The sequence below is a fragment of the Kryptolebias marmoratus genome, linkage group LG18 (genome assembly GCF_001649575.2).
Source record: "Kryptolebias marmoratus isolate JLee-2015 linkage group LG18, ASM164957v2, whole genome shotgun sequence".
NCBI lineage: Eukaryota > Metazoa > Chordata > Actinopteri > Cyprinodontiformes > Rivulidae > Kryptolebias > Kryptolebias marmoratus.
In genome coordinates, this window is record NC_051447.1 from 17,485,305 (window position 1) to 17,504,833 (window position 19,529).

The 19,529-nt window shown below is 43.3% G+C and overlaps 1 protein-coding gene across 1 annotated transcript in view; it reads right to left on the minus strand.

Moving 5' to 3' along the window:
• The window catches only part of LOC108244036 (copine-8), a 99,181-nt gene that overhangs the window by 30,201 nt on the left and 49,451 nt on the right, over positions 1–19,529 (minus strand). The window contains exons 7-11 of the mRNA XM_017429884.3: positions 14,393–14,456; positions 12,334–12,437; positions 7,482–7,586; positions 3,071–3,112; positions 1,454–1,529 (exon numbers count right to left, since the gene is read on the minus strand). Of these exons, the coding sequence (XP_017285373.1) occupies positions 1,454–1,529; positions 3,071–3,112; positions 7,482–7,586; positions 12,334–12,437; positions 14,393–14,456 (391 nt within the window). The remainder of the gene's footprint in view (positions 1–1,453; positions 1,530–3,070; positions 3,113–7,481; positions 7,587–12,333; positions 12,438–14,392; positions 14,457–19,529) is intronic.

Genomic DNA, 19,529 nt, shown 5'->3' on the forward strand with positions numbered 1-19,529 from the left:
GGCGGGAGTTCCACGCTCCGGCGGCGGGAGGCGGAGTCAGCTCTGGGCGCAGGAGAGGTGCGCCCTGAATGGTCCTACCTCTTGTACTGAAGAGGAGCTACTGCGCATGTGCAACTTTTAACGAGAGTCTACAGACAAAGATTTTTGCGCCCCGGGGCGGAAATACGTCACCAATGAACGAAACAACTTTACTGATCATTAACTATAAAATATTTATCTTACACAACTAAAAATATATATACATATATTTTGAAATATTTTTAATGTACTATTTAATTTTTGTATTTTTTTTTACGTCTTATTCAAGGTAATGTGAGTGGTGGGGCGGCGCCCTCTATTGGCCAGCCGCCACTGCTACTACCTTGTGAGGACCAACTGCTCCTTGTGGGGACCAAAGCCTGGTCCCCACAAGGAGAAATTATGTGAGTTAATGTTTGGTTTGGGGTTAGGTATGTACTGGTAATGGTCAGGGTTAGGCTGTTGTAATGTATGGAAGTCGATGGAAAGTCCCAGCAAAGGTAGAGAGACATAACATATGTGTGTGTGTGTGTGTGTGTGTGTGTGTAAAACAGCTACCCTAAAAGATTTCTCTGGCTGTAAATGTCCAAAAACACAAAAATGTGAACCTGGTTGGCACATATCAGACGTACTGCAGCCCCCCTGATATCATGTTTTTACGATAAATTCATGTGATCACGATCATGTGGTCATATATAGCACCAACTGGTGGTTGGCGGGCCATATCTGTTACGTGAGCCGATTCCGTTCGGCTCGAGAAGCTTTATATTACCCGAATCGAAAAAAACAAAGAAGTCGAAGAAAACGTGGCCCCGTGTTCTGACGTACAAACCGTCTGAGGATACAGCTGCCTCCAGCCGCGGTCACCGCGGTAACCGCAGGCACGCGCCGCTCGCTCCCTGACTGCCGAGTCAACGAGAGGCAGGCTGAAACGAGACTGAAAATGAAGACTCGGACAAACAGGCTGCTGAGCAAAAACTGCAAGTCGGATCTTGAATACTTTTAAAGCAACGAGCAGCCGAAGAATCAGCCGAAGAATCAGCCGAATCAGCACTAAAACTGATGGAAACAGAGGATTGATAGTCCAGTGGTAATAAAAGGTGTTTCAATGATTAAACACTGTTAATAACACAAACTTTACCATTCGGCTTTATATCCGTTGACATAATTTGCCTGAAATAATGACTCTTTTTGTTTTATTTTACTGGAGCTTTCGTAAATTCTTCATTCTTTATTTAAAACACATTTTTTTAAATTATTATTTATTGGAGTGGGATTAGAAATAGCAGCTTTGTTGTAACATTATTTAACGTTTGCAGGAAAAGAAGGACCCGAGAGCAGCATGAGACCCACTAACCTTTACAGCGATGTGGATCTGAGGCAGCGCTTTGAAATCAATACACTTTCAGTCCTGTACACACACACACACACTTACCTCATACATGTTGAACTGGCTCTGTCCTCTGGAGAGCTCTCTGTAGCTGGTGCTGAACTCTCCGATAAAGTCATGACTGCGCGGTGTGGAAGGAGAAGAAGACAGAGGAAAAAAGACGTTTAACGCAAGAAAATGAAGAAATTGAGTTAAACTGTGAACTGGAACAACTCCGGTCTCAAAAACTTTACAGCGATTCGTTAAAAGTGCCAACTTGAACTGCTTTGAGACGGCAGGGATCGTTACCCCGCTCAGATTAGCTGTTAGCTCACCCGTCTGATCAGATTTAAAGTCTTTCTCCAAACTGAGTTTGATCAGTGAGATATCTGCAACATCTTAGACACTAATGCCCCTTTTACACGGCTCTGTTTTAGAAGCTCTGCTCTACTCGGCTCTATAAAAAAATCCATCGCGTTTCCACCGGCCAGTTTGGTCGGCAGCAGAGGAACGCCTCCTTGTGTTGCTGTTTTTTAAACTTATGGGGATTCTCCTGAGACTTCAGGAAGAGAGGCGCAGGGGAAGAAATGCTCTGGATGCTGCGATTGTTGCGCGGAGTAGGACAGCTGTTATCCACCGGAGATTTCAGGCTTTACAGCGCCTTCAGCTGGGGGACAGACGGCAGAAACGTTGCAGGGTAAGCTAACGCTGGTGTTTATATTCCTACCTTTGCTCTTTATGCTTGCATCTGGCCACACCCACGACCAATGAGTGAACAGGAGCTAAGCTTGCGTCACCCTACTCCGAAGCAGGGACCAAAGAAGCAGGGACCGGCCTAGAAAAAATGCCGGTGGAAACGCGCGCAAGGCAAGCCGAGCAGAGTGGAGCCGGGACCTTTAGAGCCGGTGGAAAAGGGTCATAACTGTTCATAACCCATCCACAAAACAGCAGTTCAAAGAGCTGAACTGTCCCTTTAAAGTGACCCGTGGCTTATTAAACTGGTACTGACATGTTTGTATGGAACTCCAAACACTTTGCGTCATTCTTGCAAATGATTCGTCTCAGTTTAGTCCCAAAGTGTCTTCATCACGTCTCAGTTTGGTTTCAGTAAACCTCAGTGTCGTCTCACGTTTATTTTCCAGCCCCTCAGAAACCGAACTGAGACCGATTCCAGAGATCTCTGGGACTATTTCGAGAGAGAATCTGTCTCGGTAGTCGCAACCCAGTGAGATAAACGACAAGTTCTTACTCAAACAGCCAAGTAATTCCTATTTAATTATGTTTAAAAACAACAAAAACACTTTAAAATCAACAGAAGCAGCTGGAAGTAGCCGTGCCAGGACAGCAGGTGGCGATAACGTCCACATTAACAGCAAATGAAAACACGAAAGGAGAACATTCTTAGATGGCTAAATATGAAATCAAATCAATTTCTCTTTGACACAGTTGATGATTAGAAACCTTTTTCAGCACACAATCAAACATTAATAACGTCAAAATGGAGATGAAGCCGAGAGATGAAGAAAAAGCAGTTTTTAAATTAGTCTCCACTTCGGAAAGATGTTTGGAAAAATGTGTTTTTTCTCTCATTAAATACAAACTCTGCATGTGAGGGCTGCAAACGGTGTTACCGTGAACACTAATGTGAAACGTTAGGCTTTGAGAAGAACGGTGAATATTTACCTGCCGTCTCTGTCCCAGTCGTAAACCTCAACCTTGATCGTTCTGGTGAGAGAGACGCACAAAGACATTTATTATAACAGGCGGGTTTGGAAAAAAAAAAAGGTTCTCAGGTTGTGTAAAATGTGATTTTCTAACCCTTATAAATCGATTTTTTTTATTCGCAGTAGAACGCAGTAAACACATCAGCGTCGAAAGGGGGAAATTGTTTAAATAAGGTAAAACAAAAACAGGCGGAGGCAAAATTTAGCTCTAAATCTGTAAAACTGACGGAGCTTCAGCTATTTTTGTGCTTTCTAAAGTCACTTGGCTGTGGCGGCCATCTTGAATTGAGTAGGCGTACATCCGACGATTACTTCCTGAACGTTTCATTAAAACCAGACACAGGTAAAAACATTATCGCCCGTCTTTGAGCATGATAAGTAGGGGAGATACAGGCGGTGGTTAACGGGTGGAGCTGCCGGAGGAGCCAGATGTGCGTGAAGAGGGAAATGGAAGCAGGAAGCAGGAAGTAGGAAGCAGGAAGTTGGCTCTCCGGGGCTGAATGAGGCTCCTGGTTTGAGTCAGTGTTGGGGGAAAACATCCTTAGCGTAACATTAAACTGACAGTGATGTCTCTGTGTGTCTGTGTGTGTGTATATGTGTGTGTGTGTGTGTATATGTGTGTGTGTGTGTGTGAGGCCCAGCAGAACATATCTACGAACAAAAAGAGCTCTGTTCGGTCTTTGTTTGTCAGCTTGAGCTTCCTGTTATCTTTTGCCCAGAGCTACATAGTGCCTGTGTGTGTGTGTGTGTGTGTGTGTGTGTGTGTACTGTACGCGCAGCTTCCCGAGTCTCCCTTTGATAAGGCGACACTGTGCGGCTCGACTCCACCAGTAAGCCTATTGGACTGAACGTCAGATCAATGCTGCTGTCTGTTAGCTCGGCTGAGATAAACTCTTCTTTGTGTGCCCTTTTCACCGGGACACACACACACACACACTTCTATCTATTTATTTGTTTCCCAACTTTAAAGACTTGAACTTCTCCCTGAAGGCGTCACGTAGTTTCCTGGGGTTCATCGGCTGCGTTACATTTATATTATATTTATATTGTTGTTACGAGCTGGAAAACGTCCCTTACTTGTTATTTCATCTGTTTTCATTTGATCTTTTATTATGTTAAATATGTCTTTTGTTTCATTGTCTTATTCCACATGCCACGGCTTTATTACCTTATTAAACACCTTGTAAGCTTGTTTAGAACGGTGCTATGTAAATAATGTTTATTGTTATTTATTTTTGGTATCTATGACCTGCTTACTTAGACTACAGAGTCGGCCATTTCTATGGATACACCTTAATAAAATGGGAATGGTTGGTGATATTAACTTCCTGTTTGTGGCACATTAGTATATGGGAGGGGGGAAACTTATCAATATGGGTGGTGACCATAGCGGCCATTTTGGATCCAACTTTTGTTCCACATCGGTATTTCTGGGCCACTTCAGATACAGGAAACGGGTTGAAAACAAAAAACTGACCAACTGAGAACACCTTTTTTCTTTGCTTTTCTTTCTCTTGGACAAGTATTTGTTGACATGACGAAAACTTTTGCAGTTTTAGTAAATATTACATGAATCAGCTGGTTCAAACCAATCCAAAACAGGAAAAAAAACACTTTCAGTGCAAAAATATTTATCATAATTAAAGCCTGTGAAACCTGAGGGTCGGTTTGACTTTTAAAAAACAATATTTTTTATTTAGTCAACTCTAAGATGAGATAATCTACAGGGTGGTCCATTTCTATGGATACACCTTAATAAAATGGGAATGGTTGGTGATATTAACTTCCTGTTTGTGGCACATTAGTATATGGGAGGGGGGAAACTTTTCAATATGGGTGGTGACCACAGCGGCCATTTTGGATCCAACTTTTGTTTTTTCCATGGGAAGAGGGTCATGTGACACATCAAACTTATTGGGAATTTCACAAGAAAAACAACGGTGTGCTTGGTTTTAACGTAACTTTATTCTTTCATGAGTTATTTACAAGTTTCTCACCACTGATAAAATGTGTTCAAAGTGCTGCCCATTGTGTTGGATTGTCAATAACTCATGAAAGAATAAAGTTACGTTAAAACCAAGCACACCGTTGTTTTTCTTGGGAAATTCCCGATAAGTTTGATGTGTCACATGACCCTCTTCCTATTGAAAAAACAAAAGTTGGATCCAAAATGGCCGACTTCAAAGTGGCCGCCACGGTCACCACCCATCTTGAAAAGCTTCCCCCCTCCCATATACTAATGTGCCCCAAACAGGAAGTTAATATCACCAACCATTCCCGTTTTATTCAGATGTAACTCGGGCCGGTTCCTGAACCCGTCCGCTCGGCTGTAAATGTTCCGACGAGCTCGGAGACAGAATCCCGTCGCTCAGTGGTTCTTCAGCACTGAGCACCACTGACAGCTGCTGCCTCTCTGCCACTTCCAGGATCAGTTCAACTATCATCTCTTTCTCTGCAGATGAACCAACCTGAGATTCTGGACAGGAAGTTATTGATTTCCCCGACTTATCTTCACCCTGCAGACTTACTGTACTGCACTGGATGGATAAGGCTCTCAGTTTATTGTAGCCTCCTTTCATTTATAAGCTATTTCATGTTCCTTTTAGTTTTTAATTACTAAAATCTGAGTCTATATTGCTTTTTTTATTACGTCAGCTACCGTTTTTCCTGAAATTGGTGAAACATGTCTGCTAAATGTCACATCTGGAGGATGTCTAACGAGGCCGACATGCAAGTTCCTGATGAGTTTTATTACCAGTTTCTTCATCCGGCCCTTTAAAACAATCTGCAGAAAAGACAACGTAATGTTGCTGCCTGACCAGTAAACTAGTTAGCCAACTGCTTCATTCTGGTTTGTGGAAACAGTCTGATCATCGTGTACCGATCGCAGCTATTAACCAAAAATACTGGGACTAATTCATCTCGTTTTACTATCAAGATAAGACAAGAGCAATGCTGTGTTCCATGAGTTTCAGTCACAAAAATCAACCGAAACAACAAAGCTCACAAACTGATGAACTTGTTGATATTCCTCCTGCTGTATGTGCATCACTCGACAAAGTTGCTCCTCTGAAAAAGAAACTAATTACCCAGAGGAGGCTGGCTCCTTGGTGTAGAAAAGGAGGAGCTTCTTTTAGCTTCTCTCCTGTAAAAGTCAGAATTTAAAACCTTCCTTCTAACATCCAAAGCCCTCAACAACCCAGCTCCGTCTGCTATTAAAGATGTTCCATATTTTCCTAACAGAGCACTTCGCTCTCAGACTACAGGTTTATTTGTGGTTCCTAGAGTTTCTAAAAGTAGAAAGACGTTCCTTTTTGACAAATCCTATAGTTAGGGTTGAGTTTCCTGAGCTATCCTTTAGTTCTGTTGCTGTAGGCTCAGACTGCTGGAGGACAAAACTGTCCACACGTCCTCACTTTGCTGCTGTCTTTATTCTACTCTCCATGTTTCTATTTGTAATTATGTCTGTGTGTATTTCCATGTGTTTTTCTTTGTTTTTCTCCCCATAGAAACCACACCTGGACCAGTCATTCTATGTTTGTGTCTCTTTCCTGTCCTCTCAGACCCTGGCCAGTCGAGGCAGATGGACGCCCATCCTGGTTCTGGTTCTCCTGGAGGTTTCTTCCTGTTAAAAGGGAGTCATTCCTGTCCACTGTCACCAACATGCTGCTCAGGATGGAGGATTGAACACAACCTGCTGGTTTCTTTGGACAGGTAACGGTGTACCATAATGAACTGTATCATATTATAGTTTTGAAATAAACTAAATAATTGGATTTTTCATTTGGACTTGTTTGTACAGTGTCCTGAGATTCCTTCAGCGGTGCTATATAAATAAACAGAACTGAACGTTGGAAGTTTCTCACCAATCCCAACCTCAAAATCCAATATGGCCGCTCAAACCAGCTTCCTATGGTTTTTATGCCAACTGTAAACAAGCTGGAATGCCCTTTTTTTGTAGCTTCTTGCAAAAGAAACACATTTTTAATATGGTGTCGTTGACTTCACATCAACAATCTGTTTCCAGCTCACGGTAAACAACAACAAGAGGCAAACTGCGAACATTTCTGACAGATATGATGAAAGCCGTCCTGATAATGATAGCTTTTATCATTTTAAGGTAACCCGGATAATAACAGATACCTTTAAATATGTGTTATGTAATATATTTGTGTGTGTTTCTAAACACATCAACCCCTGCTGTAAGCCTGCAGAGGCCATTAAAGCTCATCTCCAGGGCTGCTCATATCACCGATGACATTTTCATTATGTTTAATACCGCTGAGCAAAACCCAGGGATGGTCGAGATGTTTGTCCGGCGTCGTATGAATGTAAATTAGAATGGGGGAGGGGGGAGGGGGGATTCCTACCTGTCGTAGTCGCCGTTGCAAAGAGCACGCACGGGGATTTTAAAGGCTTGCCACACGGGGTTCAGGGTGTTCTTCACCACCTCCGTCTTGTGGCAGATGGTGAACCTGGAGAGGGAATGTTAAAAGGCTGAGTGACGCTCGCCAGAGGCAGAAAATCAAACAGAGTTTAAAACAAACACTTCGTCTCTCCACTAGGAGCTGGAAACGCCAACTATAGCGCCTCCTTCAGCTCCTCCAGCCTGCTTCCATCTGCACTATATTGCCAAAAGTATTCGCTCTCCTCCCTTCAGACGCATATAAACCTGAGTGCCGTTCCTTTCTTAATTCATAAGGTTTAATATGATGTTGGTCCACCCTTTGCAGCTTTAAGAGCTTCAGCTCTTCTGGGAAGGATGTCCACATAGGAGTGTTTATGGGAATTTCCGATCGTTCTTCCAGAAGCACATTAGTGAGGTCAGACTCTGCTGTTGGACAGAAGGCCTGGCTCAGCGTCTCCGCTCTAATTCATCCTAAAGATGTTCTGTCCGGTTGAGGTCAGGACTCTGTTCAGGCCAATCAAGTCCTTCCACACCAAACTGTGGACCTTGCTTTGTGCCCTGGTGCTCAGTCATGTTGGAACAGGAAGGGGCTGTCCCCAAACTGTTCCCACAAAGTTGGGAGCATGGAATTATCCAAAATCTCTTGGCGTGCTGAAGCATCAAGAGTTCCTTTCACTGGAATGAACTCCTGAAAAACAACCCCACACCATGACCCTACCTCCACCAAACTTTACACTTGGCACCATGCAGTCAGACAGGTACCGATCTCCTGGCAGCAGCCAAACCCAGACTCGTCCAGAGAAGCATGGTTTGTCCCTCCAGAGGACACGTCTCCACTGCTGTAAGAGTCCAGTGGCGATGGTCTTTACTCCACTGCATCCGACGCTTTGCACCTGGTGATGGAAGGCTTGGATGCAGCTTCTCGGCCACAGAAACCCATTCCATGAAGCTCTCTGTACACCGTTCTTGAGCTGATCCGAAGGCCACATGAAGCTTTGACCGACTCTGCAGAAAGTTGACGACCTCTTTGCACTTCAGCATCCGCTGACCCCGCTCCGTCAGTTTACCTGGCCCACCACTTCGTGGCTGTCGTTCCCAGACACTTCAATTTACTTACAACACAGCCGACAGTTGAATATTTGGAATATTTCTGGAATTCGCTGAGCTCCTGAGAGCGACCCGATCTTTCACAAATGTTTCTAAAAACAGTCTGCATGCCTTAGTGCTTCACTTCACACACCTGTGGCCGCGGCAATGGTTGGAACACCTGATTCCGATCATTTGGACGGGTGAGCAAATACTTTTATCAATATACTGTATCTGGGGTCCATGTTCATTCTCACACAAGTTCCATTTTCAAACTTCATACTTCTCCAGACTCACATTTTGAAGCCGTTTCTTCTGCTTGAAGTACAAATATTTCCTGTAAATCTCTGTTAAATTTGGGCAGCTGTCAGGGTTTAATTGTCAAACACAGTTTTCTTTCCAACCGATGGTTTCCATTTAGAATATAATTAAAGTTTAATCTTAGATAAATTTACAAAGCCCTCTTTTCACACATTGCTGGCGCCACCAATTGGGAATAACTTGGACTTTCTACCTTTAGTTTCATCATTTCGGAATTTTCTCTTTCAGATAATAGAATAGAAAAAGCACCAAATACAAATTCCAGACTTTTCCAGGATGCATATACGAACTCTGGAGGTTTCCTGCACCTTTGCAGGAACGTTGGTTTGTTTTGCATCCTCAGCTGCCAAGGGGAGAACGACGCAGGCCTCAAATACAGACCGTGCACACAAAAAACAGGCCCTGATTTTCAAACACTGCTCACTCAACACCGAGTGAGACTGCAGCTGAATATTCGCCTGTTTTTCTTGCAATTTTAAGTTGCCAACTAGTAACCAACAGCTTGAACTCTTCGATGGGCTCAGATATTCAGCCTTCAAACCCCGACTTGTTTCCGATGAGGTCAACAGCCTCGTCAGGCACTCATCTTGGTTTTAAAAAAAGAACTTCTTACAAGAACTGAGTGAAAACAGAGCAGATAAAGCAAAGCCGACAAAGAATATGTTGATTCTTTTGCTACGATCGGTTGAATTTTCTGATCCTGAGTGAGAACACGAAAACAAAGCAGCTTCTTAAAAAAGAAGCCGATTAGTTTCTGCCGTATGTAGCTGAAGTGCTCCTGGAGAAATAACAGCCCCTGTAACCCTGCAGGTGTGCTGACCTTCAACAAGGACAACCGCCCATATTTTCCGTGTAATTTAATCCTCACAGGAGGCGTTCAGGATGACATGTTTCTGGTCAGATTCTCCTGAAAACGATAAACACCGACCCATAACTGCGTCACAAACAAACAACCCATGAGCCTTCGGGGCAACCAACGAGCCGAGTCCAAGCAGCCGTCCTCCGGGCTCGACGACAAATGTCCTCCTCGGCCAAATCCTTGCGTCATTAAGCTGCTGCGGCTCATATTCGGTAAATTACAATTAAATGGAGGCGACTAAGCGCCACGTCGGTGTGATTTAGCAGCGGTGAGCTGTCAGAGTAAACCCGAGTGAACCTGTGAATAATGGAGATTTGTTGTCTCCCTCATGTCGATGTCTGTAAATTAAACGGACGCCAACCACCTGGTGCGTTTGTTTACCTTCGGAAACAGCCGAAGGGACTGAAAATAGGTCGACGGAAAGGTCTGACGGTTAATGTCCCAACCGTCTCGTTCTCTCGCTTTCCTTTCACCTTGAGCGCCATCTTCTACACGCCACGTTTGTTTCCCTGCAGACTCGCAGCCTGATGTAGGTCAGTCCTGTGACTCGAGCGTCCACGTGGTTTTGTTGACATTGAGTGCGTACCCACTTTTCATAAAATCATATCAATATATCTAAAATACCCTTGGAGTAATTTTTCTTTCAAACTGCACCGTTTGTTTTAGTTCAGGATGACCTTTTTTATACTTTAAATAGAGTAACATTAAAGGGATAGTTTGGTCATTTTGTTCTGCTGGACCAAGACTGGAACCAACATTTTTAACGTTTTTAGGCAAATAAAACAACTCTTGCTCAAGTGGTGTAAAACAGAGGTCCCCAACCTCTGGGCCGTGGACCGGTAAAGGTCCGTGGGTCATTTGTTACCGGGCCGCAGAGAAAGAATAATTAACTTACAGTATTTCCAGTCTGAACGACATTTATTTTTTAAAAACGACCGGATTCTCTCTGCTACATCCGTCTATGACTCACTCTTGATGCGTGTCAGAACGCTTATCTGGGTCACGTGATCTGTTACCGCTAAAAACAAACCCACAAGCAGCAAAACGAGTAAAAAACAAACATCTGGAAGCCCTGGATGGGACCGTCTGGTTACTGAGAAACAGACACAGGGCTCCCCCACTGATTCAGTATTCTTTGTGCACTTTATATTTGTGGTGTCTCTTATTTTGAAGGGCATCTTTAAACACAAGAGGACATCAGGGGGAGGAGAGGCTGTTATTCATGTTGATAACGCAACACCAGGACTCAGCTACGTTTATTATGTTTTAAAAATACCCCGCTCGTATAGTTTTATTTTATCGTATTTATCCGCCGCGCCTTTAAAGGCCGTCCGTGTTTCAGCGCGTCCCATCAGTACCGGAGTGAACCCAACTCCCGGCCGCAGGACGCCATCACTGGCGAAGTAACGGCAACAAGCTGAACCATCGCCAGCACGCCGAAGTGCAGAGGTTTCGTTTCAGCTAACAGAGCGTCCCGCCGCGGCGGCAGTGTGATGACTCGTTTTATAAACCTTTAATTTTCCAGAGTACCGCGCAGCTGTGATGACTGCTATTACGGCTTTAATTTAGGCAGCAATCATACTAACAGTAACAAGATTAAAAAGCAGCTGCACTAATGAAACGTAGGGTCTGGCAAATTAAAAGTGACAAAACTAACAGCAGTAAGCCACATAAACGCTTCTTTCTGCCCAGGACGGATTTCAAATAAAGCGCTGGGGTTTTTTAAAGGGACGACATTTCTGCTTTATTTGAACAACCAGGTTTACAAAACTTGTTAATAACAAAGTAGTATTTAAACATTTGGAGCACTAATAAACAGGTTTTTAAAATCTTTTCATTAATTCCTTAATTGCGTATTTGGACGTTCTTTTCTTCTGGCGTCCACCATGAAGGCTGGTGCACCCTCAGCACCCCTTCTTCCTACAACCTTGTATTCGCTTAGACCAATAAATTGCTAAAAACTGATAAATTCTTTGACAGAACAACATTTCAAAACGCCTTTAAGTCAAGAAGTCAAAGCATTCCCACCTTTCGATTCACTACTCACAACGCAGCGGGACTTTAATTGTTTTTATCTAATATAATAAAAGCAAAGACACATTGAGTCTTTAATATAAACCCATTTTTGTCAATATTTATCAAGTAAGCCACAGAAGACACATTAGTCCTGGTTGCTGTCACAGAAGCTTCCACCCGGTGAACGTGGCGTGCTGCGGAGCTACTTCTCTCCTCTGATGGACTCGAAATAAAAAACCTGCAGCACCGACTGAAAAGAGGTAATTTCATTAAGTCCCTCATCCAGCAGGAGGAGTTGGTCTCTCCGAGCCTTATCGGACTCGTACCACGCTGCAGAATGGGAGCGAGCGCCAACGGGGGCCGAATCGAACAGACACGCACGAACGCACGCACGCACGTTGACATCTCCGCGTGTCATCCGCGCACGCGCCGAAGCAGGCAGCGTGGCGTTTGAGCCGAGGCAAATCGATGACAGGTGCTTCCCTTTGCAGCGAGGGACTAAAAAAGGGAAGGAAAGGAAAGGAGAACTCACGTGCCGTCCTCGTTGCTCCGGTAGAAAACCAAGAAGGGGTCAGACTTGCCGAAGAAATCCTTTTTGTCCAGCTTGTTACCGCAAAACTGCATCATCACTGATTCCTAACACCAAGAGGAAAAAAGTCAATAAGTGTATGGAAAGTTTAATTTTTTGACGCTTTATGACCAACAAATGCAGCTGTGAAATAGATGACATTAAAGTAAAGGTAAATTAGAGAACATTAAAATGTCATGTATAAAAAAACACTAAAATCCGTTCAACTGAAGTTTTCAGTCTCTGGGATTATTGTCTTTTTGTAAGATAACATAAAAATTAAACTGTTAAATCTCATAAAACTTGGTAGTATATTTAGCCAAAAATGCAAATTTTAAACCTAGATTTTTAAAAGAACCGGAACCGTTTTTTAAATGCCCACCAACGCAACTAAAAGACTAAAATTGGGGGCTCGTCCGGGATTACAAGGTCCAAGTTCACAACTTTATCAGACAGGAGACAAAGATGAAGTCCTGAAGAAATTTCCACTTAGTTGTTTATGGTTGTAGGTTGTAACAACATTCTAAGTAAATGCATCACTGCTCATATTTTAAAACTGCAACCATTTCTTCAGAGACTGCTGAGTCAGCATTAGCATCATTGTTCCCGTTTCTTATTTTTACACGTTTTTAACTAATTCTGCACACTCAGTGACATTCATTTACCAAAACATTCAGCTCATTCAGGAGATGGAGGCTAAAACTTTTGTTTTTTGTCACTTTTTTTCCAAAGCATTTAACTTTACTGACAAAAAGTTTCTCCATAGATAAAAAAAAAATTCTCTTTGGAATCTGCTTGTCTTTGTACGTTACTTTAACTTCCAGCTAGCTTTTTGGTACTTCTACCTTCAAGCTAGCCTTATTTGCTGCTTTTAACCTTTTGTGACTTTTAGCTAGCATTTCTCTACTTTTTTAGCCTTTTGCCACCTTTAGCTTCTACCTCGCCTTTTGCTGCTTTTAGCTTCTAGCTAGTCTTTTATTATGTTAAACTAGCCTTTTACTACTTCGTTTTTCGTTAACTATTTGTTTTAGCTAACATTTACAACTTTTAGCTTGCTAGCTTAGCTAGTCTTTTAATACTTTTAGCACTGAGCTAGTCCTTTGCTGCTTTTAGCTTCTAGCGAGGCCCTTTGATACTTTTAGCTTTTTCATTGCCTTTTGATACCTCAAGCTTTGAGCTAGCATTTTGCTACATCTAGCTTCTAACTAGGCTTTTGCTACTTTTAACTTTTAGCTAACATTTTGCTACATTTACCTTGTGTTTTGCTACTTTCAGCTAGCTAGCTTGGCTAGTCTTTTAATACTTTTAGCACTGAGCTAGTCCTTTGCTGCTTTTAGCTTCTAGCGAGGCCCTTTGATGGTTTTAGCTTTTTCATAGCCTTTTGATACCTCAAGCTTTGAGCTAGCATTTTGCTAAAATTTAGCTTGTATTTTGCTACTTTCAGCTAGCTAGCTTAGCTAGTCTTTTAATACTTTTAGCACTGAGCTAGTCCTTTGCTGCTTTTAGCTTCTAGCGAGGCCCTTTGATGGTTTTAGCTTTTTCATAGCCTTTTGATACTTCAAGCTATGAGCTAGCATTTTGCTACTTTTAGCTTTTAGCTAGTGTTCCGTTTCTTTTAAGTTAAAACTCAGCTTCAGCATCATTTAGCGCTGGTTCTCCCTGTATGTTTATTCTTGTTCTTTTTGGCTACTTTTGTCCCATCTTCCTAGCCGATGCAGCAGCTGTTGGAGAACCGGCCCCTGGATTTTGGCTGCTGTGAATTCTCTCTGCTGCAGGCGTAAAGCGACCAGAGGTGATCTGAACGGTCCCGGGAGAACGTCGTTTGTTCCGTTATTGAACCTCAGAAGTAATGAAGTGCGGCAGATTGAAGAAACAAGACTTGCACCAGGAGAAAATAACGTTCTGAGAGAATTCATATTGTTTATCGATTTCACTCGAGTTTGGTCTTTTAGTCCTCCACTTAGTTGTCTCCCGCCAGCAGATACAGAGAAGACGACATGCAGAATTCCCAGAATGCACTCACCCTGCAGTTGCTCAGCTCCTCGGCTTTCACAATAATGGTCCCGCATTTCTTCCCCGGAATGCCTCTACGGACGACACAAAAGACAAGAGGTCAAAGGGCGGCGACATCCCACACTTCCTGGAAAAGATCGGTGTTTCACAAACAGTCCATAAGAGCATCAGGTTTGTTTGCAAACAGGTTAATCACCAGATACACGATACGCGTTTCCCGTTTACCCCCCCCCCCCTGCTCGTTAGGCAGGCTGACCTCAATCGCTCGTTTACAAACGAACTTTCACTCCCTGGCCTTCGACCAGCGTGAGAAGTTGACTTTAACCTTCTTGTGCTTTTATTTTTATCCTTCACCTCGGGCTCGTTCGCTTTGCTGTCCAGCGCTTTGGTCGTTTTCTCTAAATGAATTGGGTCAGTGGGATTTCAGTCTCAGGCACACGACATCAAGTCTCCTCATGCCGGTTGGCGGCGGCGGCCATCATGAATTGGGCTGACTCCAGAAGTTGATCGCTCGCCTTCGCCTTTCGGCACCGAGCCGATTAATCGCCTGCATTGAATCGGCTTTCTGTCCAGAATTTCCACAAACCGACTGAATCACACATGTCAAACTCAAGGCCCGCGGGCCAGATCCGGCCCTCTGTAACATTTCATCCGGCCCTCTAGTCTGGTTCAGATCGAGTCTCTGATTCTTATTTTGCTTAAAAAAACTGAAGTTTTCTCTGACAGTGACTTAGAAGCCAACAATATATAGTTTTAATTTCTGTATGATCAGGTTTTTGTTGAAAAATCTGTTTTAATGTTAAAAAATTCATTTAAAAGCTGAGTGAGGCGTAAGAAATGACACCTAATGATGAGCTTTTTAAAGTTTGATCTATTTGTCTGTGTTCATTAAAGTCTGTTTGCTCTAAATTCTGTATAATCTGTAACTGGGAAAAGGTCATTGATTTTTCTATATGGATGATTTGACATAATACATCTAAAACCAATTAATTTATGTAATTTTAATAAATATTGATCGTGATTGGCCCTTGGCCCTTTGGCCCCCTTGCATCACTGGGTCCTTCTTAAAAGTACCACAAATAAAGACGACCTGCAGAACAAATAAAAACTGCGAAAAGCTCACATTTTTATGACCGAAGCAGCTCGTGAGCAAACCTCGGGGGAAAGTATAACTTCTTCACAAATCTACCTCCAAACATTCAAAGGCTCCACTGTTGAGAAAACAGAAGAGGTTTCTGTCTGCACGTGGGCGTGCGCATGAGGTCATTAAATGAGGGCGGGTGCGCGTGGCGTGCACGGAGGCTCCCGAGCTGTGGGAAAGGAACGACACGATGCACCGATGTGGGCTTGCGCTGTTATGTGTAAACACCTCCTCTGAACGCGCTCCGCGTTGCTGTAAACAAAGGCGACAGAAAGTCACATCATCCAAGCAAAAAAAACATATTGATTCGAGCAGCTCGAAGAAATTGTACTTCCAACTGCAGCTCCTGGGTCCAGAGCAAAGGCAACTTTTCAGATCTCCAGCTTTCTGACAGCGGCGAGCTCCGCCCTGAGACGCCACTCTGGCAGAAATCAGCTCAGGCAGTCGTTTAAAAAAGCCCCGAATTGGGTGTAATTCAGAGCTTTTAACTCCGGCACAAGAATCTGAGAGGAACACGCTTCGGAAACGGCCAATTTATCAGAAGGAAACAGATCCTGGAGCCAACGTGCCGACGGTTTTCTTTCTTTTTCTTTTTTCTGCAAACTTGCAAAAGCAATATTCTCCTCCTCAGAAACGTGACGATTGGAGGAAAGCTAAAAACCGCATGTGGCCCCGAGAGAAAAGATTTCCTCTTATTTCCCATTATTTCCAGACAAAGCAAGGAGCCGAGGTCATGTAATTCATATGCATTGTGTGTAAAGTGAAAGAAAGATATTCAGAGCGAAGACAGAATATGTTAGAAAGGCAACAGCAGCTAAAAAAATAACACTTTCTGTTCTAGTCGTGTTAAATGTCTTGATTAGTAGCTGCAGCTCGTGATGTAGGGTTTATGTTGGAAAGAAATAACATTAAATCGCTCATTCTTAGCACTAGCATGTTTTACAGGAGGCTCCCAGAAGCCATTATTGATTTTAACTTTCAGGAGAATACTCGATGACAGAAATGGTCTGATTATGAAGCACTGGCGACCAAAAAAAAAACAAAACATCAATAGAGCAGCGCTGACAGCCTCCCCCCCTGAGTTTTAACGCCACGGCGCTAAAAGGTGGTCGCTCAGACGCACCAACGAACGAGATCAGACGGTGTTGGAATCCCAGTAAAGTTAATTATTTCTAGTGAAAACCTATTTTTCATGAAGTCTGGAAGCAGCGGCAGCTCCGCTCCTCCTTCCGCGGCGCTTTGAGTGAAACTGCGACCCAAAAAACACAAATAAACCCAACATTCTCATAGATTATTTACTGAATCTGTTCAATTATTTTAACATCCTTTAAACGCAGAAAGCCACGAAAGCATCGGCAAGATTTAAACCCATCCGTCTACAAAGTGTCTAAATTATGTCTCAACTGAAATAACAATTTAATCCGTTTTTGTTTGTTTCCAATCAGTAACAGTTTGGTTTCATGGCTGCAAACTGCTGGCAAACCTTTGCGAGGGAGTCTCCAAAGTGTTTCCAAACATTCGCTGTGGTTCTCAATTTCCTCACGAGTCACGAGGCCGACTTGCTGCTCGAACTTTGAACAAGTTTCAAACATTTGTGAGACAAATCTTCCCTTAAAGCAGTCTCAAACCTCTCTCGATTTTGTCATGGCAGTCTCATATCAGTCTCAAACCTTTCTCAGATTTGCATCTCAAACCCGTCTCAAAGCGTCGTCAGTTTTGTCATGGCAGTCTCAAACCAGTCTCAAACCCTTCTCAGGTTTGTTGGGAGTCTCATATCAGTCTCAAACCCTCGGCAGTTTTGTTGTGGGTGTCTCAAACCAGTCTCAGACTTTCTCAGATTTGCATCTCAAACCTGTCTCAAAGCATCGTCGGTTTTGTCATGGCAATCACAAACCCTTCTCAGGTTTGTTAGGAGCATCTCAGACTAGTCTCAAACCCTTCTCAGATTTGCATCTCAAACCCGTCTCAAAGCGTCGTCAGTTTTGTCATGGCAGTCTCAAACCAGTCTCAAACCTTTCTTAGGTTTGTTGGGAGTCTCAGACTAGTCTCAAACCCTTCTCAGGTTTGTTGGGAGTCTCATATCAGTCTCAAACCCTCTGCAGTTTTGTTGTGAGCATCTCAAACCAGTCTTCAACTCTTCAATTTTGTTGTGGGCGGCTTATTGCAGTCTCAAACCCTTCTCAATTTTGACATGGGAGTCTCATATCAATCTCAAACCCTTAGCAATTCTGTTGTGGGTGTCTCAAACACGTCTCAAAGCCTTGTCAGTTTTGTCATGGCAGTCTCATACTGGTCTCGAACCCTTTTCAGTTTTGTTTTGGGCGGCTTATTGCATTCTTGAAGCCTTCTCAATTTTGTCATGGGAGTCTTCTATCAGTTTCAAACCCTTCTCGATTCTTTTGTGGGTGTCTCAAACCAGTCTCAGACTTTCTCAGATTTGCATCTCAAACTCGTCTCAAAGCGTCGTCGGTTTTGTCATGGCAGTCTCAAACCAGTCTCAAACCCTTCTCAGGATTGTTAGGAGCATCTCAGACTAGTCTCAAACCCTTCTCAATTTTGAGCGTGGCTTTCAGTCCTGGACATTCAGGGCTGTAGACTCAGATCCTGTGCAGGTGTCAAAATACAGCTTTAATACTCTGGAGTTTATAGAAACTAAGCTGAGACGGGTTTGAGACTCCCACAACCAAATTGAGAAGGGTTTGAGTCTTGTATGAGACTGAGGACTAAAAACCAGGCTGAAGAATGAAAATGAATAACGATTGGTCCAAATCTGTGTATCTTTCATTTTTAAAAACGTACAATAACAGACTGAATCATTGACGTGGAGGCAGCTGCCATTTTCTCCTTGTTTTGAATCCGGCATCCAACAGCCGCAGCCCACTGAGACACGGGGATGAAATGTTATTCATCCTCAATAAATTGCATCTTGGCTCCCAATAAAACTACTTTGTTGTAAGAAAACTTAAAAACTCCGAGAGCAAAGCCAGAAATATATAAATACTCAGGAAAAACGGGCATAAATATTCCTCTAAAGCTGTAAGTCGTGGATTTTTACTGAGATTTATCCGACCACAACAAGATATTTTATAATCCTTCTGGGTAAAGGCCACACTCTAACTTAAAGTCTAATTTATAATGTTTAATATTTGTCTTTTCAGGACTTTTTTTCTTAAATAAAAGCAGGTAAAGATATGAAAACCTGCCACTGCTTCTTTACTGTTTCTCACCTTCTTGGCTTCAATAATGTCATCTCGCTGCCAAGACACGGGGGGAGAAATTGTTAAAGAAGCTCCCATCCACATCTGAATCCACGTCGCCATGACAACCCAGACGAAGAAGGGGCTCGGCGGCGAGATATCGAATGGGATTCCTCCGCTTGTTATTTTCTCCGAAAGCGCTGCCGCCGCTGATCAGACAGCCGAGGTCTTCACTCCGGCTGACAGGGCCGTCTTGAAATCGATGTGCGGGCGGCGACGCAAGCGAGCGTTCCAGCGTGGGGCGGACGGCGAACGTTCGGATGTAAACGTACGTTTAGATGCCGGGGGATCAAGTTTTAGACGAAGATCGACTCGTCTGGGATATCGGTTAGAGCTTCCAGCACGTGTCAGCTGAGCAGGGCCGTACCCAACCACTCATTATCCAGTTATTTAAAACAAGTGACTTGAATGTGTGTAAATCCATGGGGATCAGCCTCATCTGAAGCAACTCAGGGCACAACCATGATGACTCACAGAAATGACATGAATTAGTTTATATGAATGTTGATTTCACCTTTTTATCAAACACCAGTGAGGTGTTGTAGTTTTGGAGCTGGACCAGGATGCAAAAAAAGTGCTGAAGTGGCCCTTTATTGAGGTTTCAGGAATCAGATGAAGGTCTCACAGATCACACACTTGGTTTTAAATGCTCTGCAATCAGTGCAGAATAATTTGGTCCAGGTTTGAAGTGTCTAGGTGTTGTAGTTTTGGAGCTGGACCAGTTCAAGTGTGGTCCGGATGCAAAAAAA